At 52.9% G+C, this 18,501-nt stretch overlaps 2 protein-coding genes across 2 annotated transcripts; one reads left to right on the top strand and one right to left on the bottom strand.

The window, feature by feature from the left end:
- Positions 1-56: 56 nt before the first annotated feature.
- On the top strand, positions 57-12,607 carry TGME49_313120 (DNA-directed RNA polymerase, alpha subunit). Its single transcript, XM_018782748.1, has 11 exons — positions 57-2,346; positions 2,881-2,996; positions 3,578-3,748; positions 4,887-4,962; positions 5,209-5,492; positions 6,190-6,403; positions 6,939-7,101; positions 7,521-7,699; positions 8,768-8,919; positions 9,734-10,117; positions 10,810-12,607. The coding sequence occupies exons 1-11, from the start codon at positions 879-881 to the stop codon at positions 10,942-10,944; spliced, it is 3,342 nt and encodes a 1,113-aa protein (XP_018635445.1). The 5' UTR covers positions 57-878; the 3' UTR covers positions 10,945-12,607.
- TGME49_313110 (hypothetical protein) lies at positions 12,429-17,125 on the bottom strand. Its single transcript, XM_002364482.2, has one exon. The coding sequence runs from the start codon at positions 15,452-15,454 to the stop codon at positions 13,415-13,417; it is 2,040 nt and encodes a 679-aa protein (XP_002364523.1). The 5' UTR covers positions 15,455-17,125; the 3' UTR covers positions 12,429-13,414.
- Between the last annotated feature and the right edge of the window lie 1,376 nt (positions 17,126-18,501).

Here is an 18,501-nt window from a genome sequence, read left to right as displayed (position 1 = left end):
TTTTGTGAATTTTTCTTTTTTTCTGCTTTTTTCAACTCCTCCTTCCTTCCCTCCTGCTCTCCGAAGCGTCTCCGTTCGCAACCTGTCTCTCCTCCTCGAGGGGGGCTGCTGCGAGGTGGTGCGCGTAACGTCAGTCTCTTCCCTCGTCGCAGCTCGTCGCAGCGTTGCTTTTCGGTTCTCCTTTCGTCTTCGCCAAAGCTCGAGAGAGAATGGCGACCGCTACCAGCATCGGGCTCTGTCCTCGCTTCTGTCTCGAGTTGAAGGTGTTGCCCATGCCGCCTCCGAGTCGGAAAGAAGCGCGCGGCGCCGGAGCAAGAAAGGCATCTGCAAGCCTTCGATGGTGATTCGGTCTTCATAACTGCATGCTCGTTCACACATACGAGTAAAAAATGGAGCGCAATGCGCGTACGTTTCTGGGCAACGCCGACGGGTGCTTCAGGGCCATGCGCCTGGCCGTCTGGAAGGCGACCGCGACCGCGCGAGCATCACTTTGTGTGGCTGAGTCGCTGTGCAATTTTTTCTGAGTCCGCCTGCCGTTTTTCTTATCAATTTGCGGTTTTCTCGTTCTTGAGGAAGCTCGCTCTTTTGAGGTCAGAAAATACTTACCAGGGAGTCATGACGGCATGGGCGACCTGCTCTGCCTGGCAGCCTCGGCACCAAGAGCGAAGCCAGAAGCCTGCGCGTTTCGCCTGGTGAAAAAGCTTCCTTTTTGAATGCCGGCTTCCACGCCTGCCTCGGACGCCTTGCCAGTCCTTCGGAGCTTTTGACACCGTCTTAAGGAGCTGCGCTCTTCGTCATTTCCGGGAGTTCTCACCGACTTCTCGGCTTGCCTCGCCGCCCTGTTTCTGCTCCGCTTCTTCTCTCGAAAACGAAACACCATGGCGGTGGGGAAGCGCCTAACGCGCCCCGTTCGTTTTCTATCACATCGCCTTCTCCTCGCCGTCCTCAGTCTCGCTCTCTCTCCTTTTGTCTCCTCCATCCGGTCCCCTCCCTTCTCTTGCATCTGCCCTGACTCCACAACTGCATCTTCTTCTCTCTTCTTTCATACGCCTTCTTCTCGTTATTGTTCTTCTTCTTCCTCTTCTGCTACGTTTTGTCTCCTCTTTGCCGCCGTCTCTTCTGCGTTGTCTTGGACCCCGCATGGGAGAGGCCACTGTCTCCAGTCTCCCCTGGCACGGGTGTCTCCTGTCTTTCCGACTCTACTGTCTGCCGAAGCTCTTCGATTTCGAGCTCTACAGCCCTCAGTTCGGGAACCTTTCTTGTTCCGATCTTCTTCGCCGCCATCGCATTCCTCTTCTCGCCTTTTTGCCGCCTCACCTTCGTCTTCGTCTCTTGGTCTGTGGTCTGTCAACTCTCTTTCCTCGTTCCTCGCATCCTCCTCCTTCAGCCGTTTAGCCTCTCTGAAAGGTTCTCTCTTCCTTGCGGGCCTACTCAAACCAAGAGCGCCTCTCTCCTTTGTCTCCTCGCCATGTCTGTATCCCCCATCGAGCTTCTCCAACGCCTCTCCAATTTCGAAGCTTGGCAGTCTCCCTCCTTCCCGCGCTTCGTCGCTCTCGAGTCACCGTGTTCCGCGTCGGGTGCCGCGGCCTGAGCCGTCTTGTGGTTTTGCCTCCTCTCGCTCTCGAACTCTTTCTGTCACTCCTTCCCCGTCTCCCTTGCACTATCTTCGCTCTGCAACGGTCTCCCCGACATCCTCATTTCGGTGCTTCCCTGGCCTCCCTTCTCCTTCATTCTCTCATGCGCCGTCGTCCTCTCGCGCATCCGCGTCCTCCCCTCCAGACGATGCATTTGACGACGATGACGAACCGCCCATAAGATTCTTCACAGATTCCCCTCCTTCTCCTTCCTCGCCTTCCTCGCCGTCTTCGCCTTCCTCGCCTTCCTCGCCTTCTTCTGCTTCTTCTGCTTCTTCTCTCCCGACTTCGTCTCCTTCAGCGGCTTCTTCATACGCGAGGAGTGAACTGGAGATGTACTATGCAGCTGCGCGCTTGCGTGGGGACGACCTGCCTCTTCCAGGCGAGCCTGTGTCTGCACCGTTTCCTTCAGCACCTCCAAAAGGAGCAACAGAAGCTTCTCTCTCTTCTCCCTCTTTTTCTTCTTCGCCTGCCTCGCGGGAGGCCGAAGGCGGACCAATGCACACTGCGGAACGAAACCTTGCCCCCACAACTCTGTACAGGCGCGAGCCTCGTTTTCCCCGCGTAGAGCTGCACCCGAGAAACCTCACTGGAGCTCCCCAGTCGCTGCTCTCGCCCAAAGAGAAGACGTATCTCTGGCGCCGCGGATACTTCGATGCAGACCATTTCAACCTCACCGGCACATGGAAGAACTGGCATCTCCTCAATCGAGGTATCTCCCGTCCTCGTGTTTGCATTCGCAAATATAGTTCTACATACAGATACATACCTATGTATATATATATATATATATATGTAGATGTAAATTCATACAACTATCTAGATGTATATATATATATATATATATATATATAGCTATAGATCGGTTTCCAGACGATAGTGAAGGTGTCTACCTGTGGGCATACGAATATATATATGTATATGTTTATTTCTCAGTGGGTTTGCGGGTACGGGTGGCTGAGTAGGGGACCAGGTCGTGGATAAACAGATTTTTAAAGTTTATACTCAGATGCGCGTGTCTGCATTTCTGGCGCGCTTTTTCGTGGACAAACTCATGCACAAATGCGTCTCTGTGCAAGCCGTCAGCTTCTTCCGTAAGACCTTCGTGCAGCTACATGCGCGGAGCCATGGTGGCATGTTTAGAGGTCTGCGTATTTGTCTTTGTCCGGAGAAGCAGTGTATGAGTCGTGGAGACGCGCTGAGAGGTGCATCGGCTAACGCCGCTTTCGGCCGTGGATGTTCACAGGGCGGTGGAGAGATCCGGGAGTCCAGATGCTGCCGAACATCACCACCTTGAGAGGCGTCGAGGAACCGCCGTATCACCGGGTGCCTCTCCAGTTCTGGGACGAGGCCCGCGGCCTGGTAAGGACGCCCGAAGGAGACTCAGGCGCGAGAAAAGAGGACGCATGACACCGGAAGAGAAGGAGGACGAACGAGAGCGAGCAAGAGAGAACGCAACGGAGTTAGAGGGAAGGGAGAGGGAAACTGGGATGAACACCAAGGGCAAAAACCCAGTCCTACGTGCATGTAGCTACACTAGAGATCCGACCTTGAGAGTTCCTGTGTGAACCACGTATATATATATATATATACGCATATATATAGATATATGTGTATATATTTTTATATATGCATATCAACAAACATCTTGAATAGAGAGATAGGTAGGGGCGCGCAGGATGAGGTCTGTAATCTGTATGTATGTATACAGAACAGATGTGTGTATATGTGCATGTGCAGAGCTCTCTGTACATGTATTTTTCTATGTGTTTAGAGCGCATGGGGAGTGGACCATGCAGAAGTGGACTCGTGTTTTCTCTTCGCCTGTATCCGTTTTCGGCCTCTACCGGAGTCGGCACCTGTTAATCCCCAGGCATGGATGTTTGCGTTCGCGCGCGGCCTGTCGCGCTGTATGTGTGTATTTTTGGCCTGCGCTTCGACAGTCGCACGACGTCCGGCACTATCCGATCTACGAGGAATTTTACAATTCGACAACGCTCGACCCCGGTGTATATACGCCAACGTACAATCTGACTCTGCTTCCCTTTACGCCTGCCTATGTGCCTCGTCGCGACCGCATGGGTCTCCTGTACGGAGACGCTCGCATCTTCGACGTAAGCCTTCGCTGAAGCAAAGCGGTTCTGTCTGTCGAGGAGACGCGCGATCAGTGGCGACGGAAGGGAAGCGAAGGGGGAAGAATAGCAGAAACGCGAGAGGGCAGAAACGTCGAGGTTCGACCTCTCAAACGCAGGGAGGGATACGGTGGAGACCATTGTGTCTCTGCGTGCGTCCCGCGCTTGTGGGGTGTATATCCACACCCATTGATATACGAGCAGATGTACATAAATATGGCTTCAGTATGCTCAGGTGGAAACCCCACGGACACGCATACATATACACGTCATATATATATATATATATTAATACTTGCATATATATATATATATATATCAATAATTATAAATAATTATAAATTAGTAAATATATATATATATATACGTAGGTATTTGTGAATAAGAGCTTAAGCACCCTGGAATCTCTGGAAAGTAGCAGGCGTGCCGTTTCTCCCAAGCGCTTTTCTTTGTTCTTGACGTTCGTTTGCTTCTCCCGGCGACGAACGGAAGTGCACAACGTCGGTTTATAGAGTGGAAGCAAGAGCCGGATAGTCGTCGTTGCTGAGCGCCGCAAGCGAGGCAAAGTTTTCGCATGCATGGGGTGCTCTCTGGGGCCATTCGAAGATCGTGACCGACACGGCAATGCAGCGGGAGATGTGGAGAAAGAAGGAAATGGAGAAAGATAGACAGACAGAGAGTGAGAAGTCCTTTGACCTTGTCTTCTCGTCTGTTAGAATCACAGGACATGCATGCCCATTTGTGCGTAAGTGTAGACGTGGTTCATCCGAGTATGTGCATGCGTTGGTCCCCGTGCAGCAGCTCGGGGAGAGATGCCGCTGTTCTGGTTCGAGGTTTCGAATTGGCCGCTGAGAGAGTGTTTCTAATGCCTGTTTCGCCCCTTGCCCGGTATATAGTGCATTAGAAAATACGTGAGTCTCTAAAAGAAAGTGAGTTCCAACAAGTTCGTCTTTCTTGCAACGGCAACTGGCTCAGGGCGGCTGTCTTTTCTGCGAAGAGAAAAGCGGAGGTGGACCGCGAGACCTGTGTGGAACGTTTTCGCAAAGTGGTGCCTCTCTCTCGCTCTCCTCGTCTCAAAAACGTTTGCGGCGTAGGTCTTCGTACTGTTTTTGCCGCGCAGACCTGGCCATCGTGGACAGAGGAATTCACTCTCCGAGTCGAGGAAGCCACCAACGTCACCATCATTCCGGAAACAGGTATGCGAACGGAAGGAGAAAACGAGAAGAAAAAAGAGGAGCGAGAACAAGAGGAGAAGAAGCCTCAGACCGCCCCGGCTGATTTTGAGCGCTGCAGTTGTGTGTGTCCAGCCTGAGGCCAGCGTTGTGGATCGAAAGGCGTTTGCGGAGACTTCATGCGCTCTCTGTCTCTTTGCCTTCCTCACGCGCCTCCCCTCCTGTATCGCCTTTTCTGTCTCCTTCCTGTCTCTTCGCTCGCTCGCTCAGGTCACCTTTATCAGAAGCTGTACATCGGTCCGGTCCCTGTCACAACTGGGTGGACCATGGGCTCCCTGATCAAGGCCTTTGCTGCTCAGCGCTGTCCAGGGCATGCAGTCGTGGCTCTGAAGCTGCATGCGCCTCGGAAGCCAAACGCGGGAGGACGCAGAGGCAGGAAGAAGACTGGCGAAGGCGAACCGCAAAGCGCCGGTGGCGAGGCGGAGGCACCGATGGTCACGCAGCTCCCAAACGTTCGCGAAGACCTTCTCGAAATTGCCCTAAACTTGAAAGGAGTACGCTACACTCAGGACCAGGTCGTCTCTGCTCGGCTTCTTCTGGAAGCGACCTGTCTCCCTCTTCCAACGGACAGTCGGCGCGACGCAGCGCAGGAACCGGATGTAGCTGTGCATGCGCAGTTCACGAGACACAAGTCCCCAGGCAGTTTCGCTAGCACACAAGACACAAGCTGTTGTAGACACAAACTCGCAGAGAGACTCGAAGACGGACGCTGATTCAGAGGCAGGTACAACGAAATATAGTGAGAAGGATCTAGACACAATGGCCGACACAGAAGAGAGGGACGCGGCACCGGCGATACAGAACGCGACGCCACGACGACAGAACGGGTCTCATCTGCAGGTCGATGCATAGAGACGCTGAGAGACAGAGAGATACCGAGGCAGACAGAGAGATACAGGGGCAGACAGAGAGATACCGAGGCAGACAGAGAGATATGCGCAGGTCGATTCGAAGCAATAAAACAAAAGAGGTATCGGATGATGACGCAACTTCCAGATTTTTCTTGGGCGAAACGGCGAACGACTCTCCCGGTCTGTGGCGATACCTCATTTGTGCATGTGGACGGCGGCGCATGTTTGTGTTTCCCCGGATCGTTTCCTGAGTCCCCGCCGAGCGCCGTTGCGGCGCGCGATGGCGTTCGTCTCCGGCATATTTTCGCTCCCTGCTTGGCGGTGCATGCGGGTGTTTTAGGTTGCCTTCGAGACGCTGCGTCCGCGGGAGTCTGCCTGCGTGCGAGTGAAGGCTGTCGGGCCGCAGCTGCTGGTGGCGGGGATGATCGACTGGCCGTCGTTTGTCCGCGTCGGAAATCCGGAGCATTTCATCGCCAAGGTCGAGGAGGGCGGAGTCCTCGACCTCGAAATGAAACTCGAGTGGGGCCGTGGTGCCTGGCTAGCCGACCTGCACGGTAGGACCGAAGCGAGCGAATGGACGAAAACGGAGAGAGGACACAGAGAGAACGGAGAGAGAACGGAGAGAGGAAGCGAGAAGAAAAGGAAAGCCAGTCGCGAGAGGAGAAGGAGAAGACGCAGAAAAAGAAGAAGAGGCAACAGAGGCAGGAGAAAGTGAAGGAAACGCGGGCAAAGAAATAGACAAGGAAGAACGTGAGAGAGAGGAACACGACGCAGGTGAAGAGAAGGTACGAAAAGAAAGAGAAAGAGACGAAAAAGAAGAAGGAGCAAGGAGAGAAGATGAACAAACAGAGGAGTAAGAAGGAGGAAGACAGAAACGGACGAAGGAAAAACAGATTCCCTAAATGTATGTATATACACATATATACATGTGTATGTATCTTGGTCTGTGAAGAGATTCATCATCGATATCGGGAGAGCACACGGGATGTCAGGCGTTGTCAGTTGTCCGAAGAGGTATTTTATCGGAGAGAAAAGCGGAGTGTCTTTTGAACAGCGAAAACGTGGAGGGTATGGCATCTGCTTTCCTAGGGCTGTACCGCGAAGAAGAAGGCGTCGACACGCGGTGCTACAAGCGCCGGCGAATTTGGGAAGTCGACCATCGAGGCTTCTATCCAACAAGCTGCATTTTTGGTGCATGCACCATGATGCGACTCGCCGTCCACAAACTCATGGGGACGCGCTTCTGTCAGGAGTAAGGCAACTTCGTTTCTGCCTTCCGCCCGCACGAGCAACGCTGTTTGTGCATATTTGTCGAAATAAATAAGTATATATATATATATATATATATATATATATATATATATATATATGTGCACAAATGTATACGTGAGAATGCTTGCATAGTTACAGAGAATTGGTTTACAAGCATATATATATATATATATATATATATATATTTATATACATGTCACCGCTGGTGTCTACAGATACCTGCGTAGTCATATATACTAATATATATTAATGTCCGCATGCATTTACATGTTTATTCTATAAGGTAATCGGAGTGCACATATTGGCGCAGGGGTGTGTGACCGTCTGCCCAGGATTTGCATGCGGACATGCACGACTCTCAGAGAGGCGGCATTGTGGAGGTTTCGATTTTTTTTTCAGTCGACAGGCGTCCACGAATCCGACAGAGCAGCTAGTTCTGGAAATCTGGACGGACGCGTCGAAGAGCCCAAAAGAAGTCCTCGCTTTCGCTCTGCAAGACATGCTGGCCTGGCTTGTCGACCTACGCAGACAGCTCGTTGAGGACGTCGACTGGAAAACCGAGGACGAAGACCTCACGGGTACAGGCTGTCTCAGCTTCTCCGTTCGCCTCTCTCTGCAAAGCCTTTCAATATCAGTGGATTCATCTCAGACAGACTGAAATGCACACGCTGTCTCAACACATGCATCTCTGCCTTTATACCTATATACACGCACATATATATATATATATATATATATATACATTTATGTATATACATTTATGTATATGTAGAGTTGTGCGGATGCATGCCTAGGTCGAGACAGGAAGAGTGGCACGCACATAATATATGCATGTATATTTGTATATATATATATATATATATGTATATGAATATCTGTATGATATATATATATATATATATATATTGGTGTGTGAATGTGTTCGAGAGAGAGAGTTGGAATATTTCTCATTCGGACGACGTTCTCATCGGGGTCTGATACAGCCGAGGCGAGAGTAGAGGCCAACGGGGATGTCCTTTTGCAAGCGAGTCCTTCACGGCACTTTGTGCTCGCTCGAACTGCATATTCTGTGTGTCTGAAGTCATTCGCCTAACGCGAAAGTGGAATCATCTCAGTGGAAAAGACTCTTGAAGAACTGCACTTGTAGCTGGCAGACCACTGTGCCTTTACCCAGGCGACTCAGCCTCTCAGGTCCAGCGGACGCGTTCGAGTTTCCTGACGGTTCCTCCGTTTTCTTTTTTTTTTCTTCCTGTCTGGTGTCCTTGGTGCGGCCTCTCGTCTCTTGTCTCTCTCTTCTCTCGCGTTCTGTCTTTGTTTTTTTTCGCTTCTCTCGCGTTCTGTCTTTGCTTTTCTTCGCTTCTCTCGCGTTATGTCTTTGCTTTTTTTCGCTTCTCTCGCGTTATGTCTTTGCTTTTTTTCGCTTCTCTCGCGTTCTGTCTTTGCTTTTCTTCGCTCCTCCCTTCCACGTCTTTCTCCTTTTATCTTGTCTCTCTGTCTTGTCTTTGTCTCTCGTTGGCTCTCTGCTTTCTTCGCCTCTCTGTTCTCTTCATCTCTCTCGTCTGCTCTGTCGCCTCGCTGTTTCTATCTGTGCGCCCCTGCCCTCTCTTGACGCCCTCGTTGTCGGTCTCTCGCTCCGGTTGCTTCAGCCGCTTGGAAGCATGTTGCGGCGTGGACGGAGGCGAAAGCTCTGCAGGACCGTCTGGGCGGCCCACCGTTGATGGTTTGGGAGCGTCCGACTGAAGGCTTGAAGCTCGCAGAGGGCGAGAAGAGCTTCGCGATGCCCGAGTTCAGACCCCCGGTGAGACAGCGCCTGTTTTGGAATCCGCGAGACTCACGAAACACCCGACGCCTCCCCCGTGAGGAGGAATGTGCATCCTCGAATGTGAAAGACTGTAAACGTCGAAACGAGCGGGGCGGTTCGAGCAGTCAAGAAACTTCGCAGCGACGTCGTTTGCGGCGACATGCGGAAGTCGCCTCGTCGCTGATGAATGCGAAGAAACAGAACTGCGCGAACCGGAGTGTGTTTCCAGAGAAAAACAGGGATGGACCCATCACACGGTTTGCGGGAAGGCACCATGCAGTCTGCCTTCAAGGGGGAATGTCGTATACGTGGAGAACGCATGCATTTGAGGCCTGGCACAAACCAATGTCTTCTGTCATCCTGAACCGCATCCACTCGTCGAGAGCAACCTCCATGCGTTGAGCAGAGAGAGCGGAGCGGCGGAACAGCCCAAACGGCTCCCAAGCTGCGTCGCGACTCGCCTGCAAGCACAGAGTCGTTTTGAACGTCTTTCACGGTCTCTGGTTTGCCTGTCACCTCCACCTCTCTTCCACCGTTCTTGCGAACTCTGTCATGTCTTTTTCCCTGTCGCGTTCTTCTGTGTCTTCTCGCGCTTCTCACCCCCGTTCCGCGTACGGTCTCGCACAGCCATTCTTCTCCCGCCGGTTCCATACGGCAACTGTCTTTTTTGAACACCGACGATGCGAAATCAGACATGGCGACCTAGACAGCACCCGCCGCGCTCGTGGCTCTGCAGATTTGCTCCTCGTGAAGCTCGTCGAGCTCTGACTTGGCGTCGCGCTCCTGTTGCTCTGTCTCTCTGCTTTGCCAGCCTTGCTCCGTTCACCCTGTCGCTTGGCTCAAGCGGGAGCTGCGGCGGCGGCCGTACTCGGCAGACGGATACTCGGAGGCCGGCGCCCCGCAGAGGCAGAAGAAAGGCGGAAAGCGAAACACAGTGCGAGGGCGTGAGCTGTCGGAAGAGGTCTCGACGCAGAGAGAGACGCAGTCTCGGCGAGAAGACGTGGAAACGTCCTCTGCAATGGGATCTCCGGTGGAGGCCGCCCGGGACGAAGACGAGCGTCGCGAAGTCGCAGAGCCGGGAGACCGAACGCAAAGCGCGACAGACAAGGAGACAAAGCAGAAGCTCAAACCCTCTGCGGTGGCGCTCTCGTCGATCCCTGGCCTCTCCACCAAGGCCCTACAGTCCTTGCACGAGGTGAGACCGAGCGGCGGCGAATGCGCGAACGAAAGGAAGCATTTCTAAAACATTTCATGCGCCTCACAGACACACAGGCGGTTGCGCGACCTCGACGAGTCCGTACACAACTTGCAGAGGCGGTAGACAGAGGCGTCTTTAGTGTTGACAAAGGCGCGGCATGCAGAATGGACATCTAAACCAGCATATGCGTAGATTCGTCGGTCTTAGTGGTTGTGCGTCTCTCTGTGTACGTCCACGAAGCCAGTTGAGAGGACTGCGCAGCTGCTGAAGCGTGTGAAGCGCTGGAAGGAAACGCTGGGGCGAGACGAGAGCCGCGGTCGACAGCGTACAGACTCAGACGAAAAGACACAAAGACAAGTGACCACGAATCTGTGTACGAAAACAACTCCACGCGAAGAACCGAAATCAAGAGCCTCAAACAGCATATGCTAAACTATATATATATATATATATAAATATATATATGTATATATGTATATATGGGATAACGAGGAAATTCGAACGCACACAGATGGAAGCTCAAACAGAGAAGCACGCGTATGTTTGAACTCACGGACAGTAGAGAGATTCGAAGGTACTTCAGTGGTGCATGCAACTTGCGGCACCCCTGAGGCTTTTGGGTAGGTTTCCATGTGCCACCGGCGCCATAGTTCGGACGCTTTTCCTGTGTGTTGTTTTCTTCCTCGCAGTTTGGTTTGTCGACCTTGGCAGATGTGCAGGACTACACTCCGCAGCAACTGAGAAAAATTCCTCACGTTGGCCCAGCCACCCTCGCTCTGCTTGCTTCGTTCCTTTCTCGCTACGCTGACGACGCTCCAGCTTGAGTCGGGCATTCTCGAATGTCATCGAGCTCACTCCACTTCCAATAAAGAAAGACAAAGACAACCATATACGTAAATAAGGTTTGCTTTCCATTCTCGCGTATCGCCCGTCTCAGTAAATGTATATATCTATATCTATATATATATATATATATATATATATGTAATGTCGATAGATATATGTCTGTACGCGTCGAGGTGTGGCTTCGTTTTTCTGTAACGCACGAGCCTGAAGAAGAGAGAGGCAGTGAAGCACGGCGCGAAGCGTTTTGAGGTCGCTTGCCATTTGCGGCTGTGCTCTGTTCTCTCTCTGCGAAAGCATTCTTTTTTTCTTGTGTCTGCGTCGAGACAGCAGAGACTGGTGTTGAGCACTTGGAGGTTTCCCCACAGCCCGTGTGGACTGGATGCGCGATGGCGCCGATCAAACGCGCGCCTGAGAGGAGAGTCGTTTTCTCTCGTGGTTCAGAGACGCGTAACAACAGGAAACCTCACGCCGCGCCTACAAAGATTCGCCTCCAGGCACAGGTCTGAGGGCCAGACTTCAGTGGATTCTCTCGGCCGCAAACGTCGTGTAGGGGGACTTCATCAGAGACGCTCTGCGTATGACTGAAGGTGGAGCAGATCGATTTTCTCTGTTGCATTCGCACATGATGAAACGCTCTTCCGTAACGCCTCGTATACCACGAGATGCAAATGCAGATTCCCTCGTTCTCTGCGATCGCTCTTGACTATCGAGACTTCGAAAGACGCGACTCCGTATGTAGACACGCACACCGAACTCTTGGTCAGAGTCTCCCATGAATCTCAGGGGCAATTGCTCCACATCGCTGAAGCATGTGCAGTCTGCGAAACGCAGGACGCCTTATATAAGACGGGAATCGAAATTATTAAGTAGGAACGCTGCGCATCAGTTACGACAGGTAACTCGTGACACAGACCCCTGCTCCTTTCCTGGGTGCCTGGAACCTGTTCTCAAAGCAATCGCCGCGCCTAAAAATAAACCGAATCCAGTAAGAAGGTGTCTGACGACTTGTTCCTCACCTCCTCTTCTGGAGACGCTGCCTCTTGAGCTGTTCGGCTCCCGCCCCATGGGCGCATGCAATGGCTTCACTGCACTTTAATTAGCGAAAAACCACCCGTATGCACACGAATTCTAAAATGCGAAGGCAGGGGCGGAGCTCCAAACACACACGGAGACTCCAGCAGCAACGCATGCCAGTCGGCACCCGCGGGTGCAGGTCAGCGCGAAAAAGTCCCTCTACAGAAAACGCGTCCTGTTTCTTCTGAAAGGTAACAAAGTCGCTCCTCGCCAATGCTCGTCCGGCCCTGAGCTGATGTGTCAAGAAACATGTGTGTATATCTGTGTAACGTTTTATATTTAAATACGACTAATGTATATATATATATATATATATATATATATCATGTGTACATCGTTCTCTCTCTCTATATATATATATATAGATTGTAATTGGGCGTTCGCGCTGTGTATGCGCAGTTTTTGACGGCGTCTGCTCGAGTGTGCGGTTGTCTTGTTCGAGATCAAAACAAAACTTGCGCTCTTAAGGCCCTGCTGCACGGTTTTCAGCGAGCTCTTTCTGACACGGAGAAAAATGGCAAACGCGGCAGACAACAGAGACTCACTCTACACTGTCCTACACCTCTGCCGCCGACACTATTTATATATATATATATATATATATATACATATATATATATATATATACATATAGAGAGAGAGACATATGTATCCATGCACGACCACGCACATGAATACGGATGCCTCCGCAATATATATATATATATATACATATATACATATATATATACATATATATATATATATATATTTCTGTATATGCACAGATCGCCATGGAGGAAAGTGCGCAGGGTTGTTACTCCCTCCACAGCCGATTTAGATGTAGATATATCTTTTGCGTCAGCATGCGGCGTCGTTTGGCCTCGAACTCAGTTTGAGTCGTCAGTTTCCCTTTGGGCTCTGTGTAGAGTCAGAGAAGACGGAGCCGAATGGAAAATAATAGAACGTCGAGGGTGTCGTCCAGAAGATTCGAGGATATAGCTTCACCATCTCGCTTTTCGGCGTATTCCTCTCTCTTGTTTCTCGGACGAACTCAGAACGGCGAGGACTCTGTTCCTTCGTTGGCCGTTTCGCTTTCAAGCATTCTTGTCTCTCTGACTCGGTTGTGTCGTCCTCATGCTTTCACCGGCCGTTTGTCGACCTCCTAGCTCTCCGGCCGGCGTGTGGATTCTTCTCTGCATGTTCCCCCGGTTCCGACGCTTTTCTATCGGTCCGCCCTTCATCTGTCCTTTCCCTCATCACTTATCTTCTGTGTTCTCTCGTCTTCCTCTCTTCCTCTGTCGCCTATGCCTCTCTTTTCCGTTCCCCAGCCTCCCTCATCTTCATCTCGTCTGGCCTCTCGCTCCTCGATTCTCGGTCTTCTCCTTTCTCTGGCTAAAACTCAAACATCGGGTGTCGCACCTCGTCCTCGCTGGAGCTGTCGTCGCTGCCGAGCGCCTTTCCACCCATGTCGCCCTGTCTCTCCAAGCCGTTCACTTCCCGCTTCGCGTCGCATGCGTCGGGGCCAGGGCCCGCAGGCCTGTCTCCTCCGGCGGGCCTTCCGACCGCGGTCGCGTCTCCGCTTGGGCTCCACTCGCGAACGACCACGAAGTTGTTCTCGCCGCAGCACCTGCAGATCACGTAGTCGCCGAATTTGTAGCCGCCACGCGCTACTTCGCCGCAGTTCAGACACCTGAGAATCTGCAGCTTGTCGAGCAACGCCACAGCTCTCTTCCGCTTCCTCCCTCGTCTCGACAGCTCTCCGGTTGCCGCCTCCAGAGCCGCCGGCGACCCCCCTGACCCCCAGAGAAAGGCCCGGCGACAGTCGCCCGCCGCGGCCTGTCCCCGCAGGCCCTCTGCGAAGTCCCGGTCCACCGGCTCCGCCTCCGCGCCTTCTAGCTCCGGACCTGATAGACCAGATGTATAGACACCCACACCTCGGCCAGGTCCGCGGAGCGGCGAACAGGGGGAGGACGGCGGCGAGGCGCCGCGGTGGCCAGCGGTCTTCGGGCCTCGCGCGGTGATCCGGAGACGTCGACTGAGCAAGCGAGCGATGTCAACGTCTGCGAGGACGCTGACGGCCGGGCCTGTTCGCGTGACCGTTGCTTCCTTCAGCGACAGGGACGCGAGCGAGGGGAGCACATGGACTTCGTCGGCGTCCAGGCCGAGGTCGAGGTCCGACAGCGCGCCTGGAGTGTCAGCGAAGGACGCCAAACGAAGCCGCGAATCCTCAACCTCGCGGGGGGGAGGCCACAGGGAAGAACTTCGAAGGCGAGAGACGCGGTGGCCGAGTCGCGGAGACAGCGCGGACGCCAGAGGAGACACTTGCTGAACTTTGTACTCCAGAAGCAGCATGCGCCGCATCTCGTCCGCTGCAATGATTGACGGTTGAAGATCAGCAGGCACGAGAGGCGTGTGAGGGCGCCCCGCGACGGACTGACCCAGCCCAAGAGAAGTCCGAGAATCCGCGCGCATAGGAGCAGAAGGCAGAGCAGAGGAAGAGAGACTCACATCCGGGAGGGGGGCCGACGACGCAGACGAAGCAACAGAAGAGAACGAAGCTGAGGACGAAGGTGTAGGTGGAGAAGCACGCAACGTTTCAAGAACATTGCCTGCTTCTCGAAGCGCTCCTTTGCGGTTTACAGAAGCGTTGGGAAGCTCACGAGACGGGGCCTCGACTCTTTCCTCTGTGGCCTCTTCAGCAGCGACGAGAGACCTTCCCAAACTCTCCCCAACACAGACAGAAGAACACGAAGAAGAACCAGCTCCCTCGTTTACTACACGCTGAGGCGCGGTACTCTGCAGCGGGGGCACAGATGTCTCCTCCGGGCCTCTTCCTGCACCTTCTTCATGTCTCTCTCCACGTGCGAATGGCGTCCCCGCCCTGGACGCCTCGTTCGTCAGAGCGCCGCCGTATTCTCCTTCGCCGCCACTCCGTTGCGCTCCCCTCTCGCCCTCCCTAACGCATGCATTATTGGTTTTGTGACTTTTCTTCGCTCCTCCCTCCATGCAAGGCTCGGTCTCTTCCCGCGGCCTCCGTCCCCTCCGTCGCCCGGGTCTGCGGCAACCTCTGGCAGCGGCTTTCTCTTGTTCTCTCCCGCGCGCGGCCGGCGCGCTGCATCTGTTTCCCTCTGCAGTCCGCGCCGAAACGCCCTCGGGAGACTGACTCTCCTCCACAACGACAGACGAAGCAGACAGAAGCTCAGACGGACCTAGAGAAGAAGAACAAGAGGAAGAAGACGGAGACGCGCAGGAAGAAGACGGAGACGCACAGGAAGAAGACGGAAACGCACAGGAAGAAGAGGATGAAGAAGAGGAAGACGAAGAAGAAGAACAAGGCAAACCGTTTGTTGGATCGCCGCAGATGGACTCTCGACGTTCTGGGGCGGCGTCGCTGTCAGGAAGTGCAGCGTCCAAGGACGGAGCGCCTGACATTTTGATAGACAGCAGCGAACGAAGACGGCACGTTGCAACGCCTTCGAGCTCGAGATGAAGAACCACTATGGAGAGAGGCTCTCGCAGAACATCCACGCGAGAGCGAGAAAAAGCAATATGTGAAGAAACGACGCAGAGGCCCTGGTGCACCCTCCGGCGAGTCCAGGCAGCGGCGATGCATGCGCAGAAGAGAGAGGACAAGGGACAGGGAGAAAGGCGAGGCAAAGGCCAATGGGTTCTGAGGTGTCTGTGCGATGTTCAGATGCGGGATGTTCTGAATTTTCCTGACGAACGGGAGTGAAATGCGCTGCTAAGCGTGTCTGCTCTCCTTGGCGCTGTGAACCTTCATGGCAGTCACTGTCGCGCCAATTACGAAGCGCCTCTGTCTGCTCCGTTCAGACATCAAAAGCCTCCTTCACCAATCAGAACACAGAGAGCACCGAGAGGAAACCTCTGAGCAGTTTCTTCAGTGTTGCCCCATTTATACAGATCTCTACGCATACGCATGCAGGTGCGCAAATATGCATAGAGGGATGACCATGCATGGAGGCGCACGCATGAAAAGCTTTAACTGGAGAGAAAAGGAAACGCTTTCGCAAGGGTGAAGGAACAGTCCGTTCGTCGTCCAACATGCGGTCCCCATGAAAAAGGAGGGCGCAGCCACACACTTCGTCACTTTCTTTTCCGGAGCGAAATTGGAAAAACAAGCGCCTCACGTCTTTGCGCGAGATCAACAACCACCGAAAGAAAAACATTCAAACACTTAAGCATGTTTACACAAGCTCACAGACGCAAATACGTACGTAGACAAACATAAGGACATATATATATATATATATATATATACATGTATATATGCATATATCATGTCACAAGAGGATGAGGGAACAGAGGAGAGTGTTTGGCGCCAGATTGTTATGTCTCTTGAAATCTGAAGGGATTGTCGGGTGCCTGATCGAGATCCTTCGTGGAAGCCGCACTCTGGTGTGCTGCATGTGGCGTCATACTTTCGCGGAGAAGAGCGCGAGCGGAGACCTGGGCTGGCTGCCGCTGCGTTCGTCGCCCTTTGGCTTTTTTTCGGCGACTCAGGAGGAGTCCAACAGAGGCCAGCTATGCGGAGAGAGGAACAGGCACTAAAAAAGTAGTGCACCTTGTCTCCGAGCGTCTCTTTGCGAAAAAACTGGACTGGGATGACCCGGTTTGTCTGCGAGCGGCCACGGCATGGCTTGCAGAGCGCGTTGGCGAGGCGCAGAGACGAGGGCTCCGAGAGGTCCTCCGAAAAAATCAAAAGAGGAGAATTGAGGAGGCAGGAAACAGGCGCAAAAAGGCGCGCAGACGCGTCCGCGAATCTGAGCACGCAGAAAGGCCAAGTGTCGTGATCTCTCACCCCCTGAGCGCGAGCGCATGCAGAGCCGGGGACTCGGGATTGCAGATGCGCGCGAGGCGCCGCTGGGGCCTGCGGATGATGCTTAGGGAAAAGAGGAGGCGCAAAGAAGCAGACGAAGCCGAAATGGCCGCCAGGGAATTCCGGAAATGTCGCAAAAAAGACCCGCGGTTGCGCGCGCTGCTGCGCAGGGGCATCTCAGCGAAAAGAGAAATCGGCCCAGTCGCTGAGACACGCGCGACGCCTGGCTCCGCGGGTTCCTTGCTGGCCACAGAAATCGTGAAAAGAGGAAACGCCGATGGAGTCTGCGAGCGAAAAGTCCGCAAGCGCAGAAGTCTTCCCCGGAAATCAGTGCAAAACACGCGGAGAGACTCTGCATGCACCGGCGCGCAATTCGCGGATAAGCCGACCGGCGAAAAACCTGTGAAAAATCTCACCAAAAAAAATGCAACTGTCGTTTCTGCCCAGGCCATGCCGTGCACTCTCGCGCTGCCTCGGGTGTATAGACACCTCGGGAATCAATCGCAAAACGATTTTGGAATCCTGTCGTTCGCCGAAGAGGCAGAAGTCGCGCGACGAGAGAGTCGGCACACTCTTCTGCGCTCTTCTGGGGACGCGCACACAGTTGAGTCGTCTCTGCTGTCTGCAGAGGCGGGGAAGGAAAAACTTTTCTCAGAGAAGCAAACGCGCCAGGTCGCTCTTCGCCAGGTTCCCTCGCTCTGGCTGGCGCTGTTCTCTGCGGGGCCCCCCAAAAGTCTCGTCTGACGCCGCCAGCTGGCGCCACAGGAATGAACAATGCTCCACGAGAGACACCACTCTTCTCGAGCTTCTCCAGGAAGACAAAAAGAATACCGGCACATTTACATATAAACATATATATATATATATATATGGGAGTGTATATGGGAGTGCTGTGACACATACACTTAGATGTATGTACAGATTCTGATACATACACTTATATGTATGTATAGATGTGAAAAGTATATGAGAACGGCGGGGTTGTTTTGGTGAAGGATGTATACAGCAGCATGTGTACTAGCCTTTCTTGTTTTATGCGTATGTGTGGATGTCTCTCGTACTTTAGACTTCGCATATTCTCTGATTCAAGTTACAAAATCCCTTTCCCGGAAGATACATCTGCGCCGTTCTCCGCTAGATCTGTTCGCCGTGTCTCCGTTCCAACTTTCCTCTGGGGACTCGCGTCTCACTCGCAGCCTCTCCAAGTGAATAGTTCATCCCGAAACGGTGGCCTGTTAGTATTTGTGTCATCGACGTCTCGAATGACCAAAGGCAGTGAAGCTTATTTACCCTAGCCACACAGAGGATTGTCTCTCCAATCACCACCGTTTTTGCTGAGGCGTTACGAAGTGCCTTCTTGTGGCTGGAAAAGGAAACCAAACTACCTCTGAATTTTGACACTTGGCCGAAGGGTCCTTCCAGAGCGGTTGTTCTGAAGATGCGTGCAACTAAGCACAGAGAGCCTTAGTCAACAGTCTTTTTGAGTACGCCTGCGGTGACTTTTTTTTTGTGTATGCCAGTTCACGTAAACCGCGTACTGTACAACTGGAGTGACAGCTATTTTTACTACCATTTTTGGGACGTCTGATTGACTTCAATATGTTTACACCCTGCAGTTGCAGTGTAGCCGAAAAACCGAGAC

The sequence above is a fragment of the Toxoplasma gondii genome, chromosome XI (assembly GCF_000006565.2).
Source record: "Toxoplasma gondii ME49 chromosome XI, whole genome shotgun sequence".
Lineage (NCBI taxonomy): Eukaryota > Apicomplexa > Conoidasida > Eucoccidiorida > Sarcocystidae > Toxoplasma > Toxoplasma gondii.
This window is presented reverse-complemented; position numbering and strand designations above follow the sequence as displayed.

What these genes read in the sequence shown, in the direction of transcription:
- TGME49_313120 (XM_018782748.1), top strand. Translation starts at nt 879, where the DNA reads ATGGCGGTGGGGAAGCGCCTAACGCGCCCCGTTCGTTTTCTATCACAT. An exon ending in GGGACGCGCTTCTGTCAGGA is followed by an intron (nt 7,102 to 7,520) that starts GTAAGGCAACTT and finishes TTTTTTTTTCAG; the next exon opens with TCGACAGGCGTCCACGAATC. An exon ending in TGCCCGAGTTCAGACCCCCG is followed by an intron (nt 8,920 to 9,733) that starts GTGAGACAGCGC and finishes CTGCTTTGCCAG; the next exon opens with CCTTGCTCCGTTCACCCTGT.
- TGME49_313110 (XM_002364482.2), bottom strand. Translation starts at nt 15,454, where the DNA reads ATGTCAGGCGCTCCGTCCTTGGACGCTGCACTTCCTGACAGCGACGCC.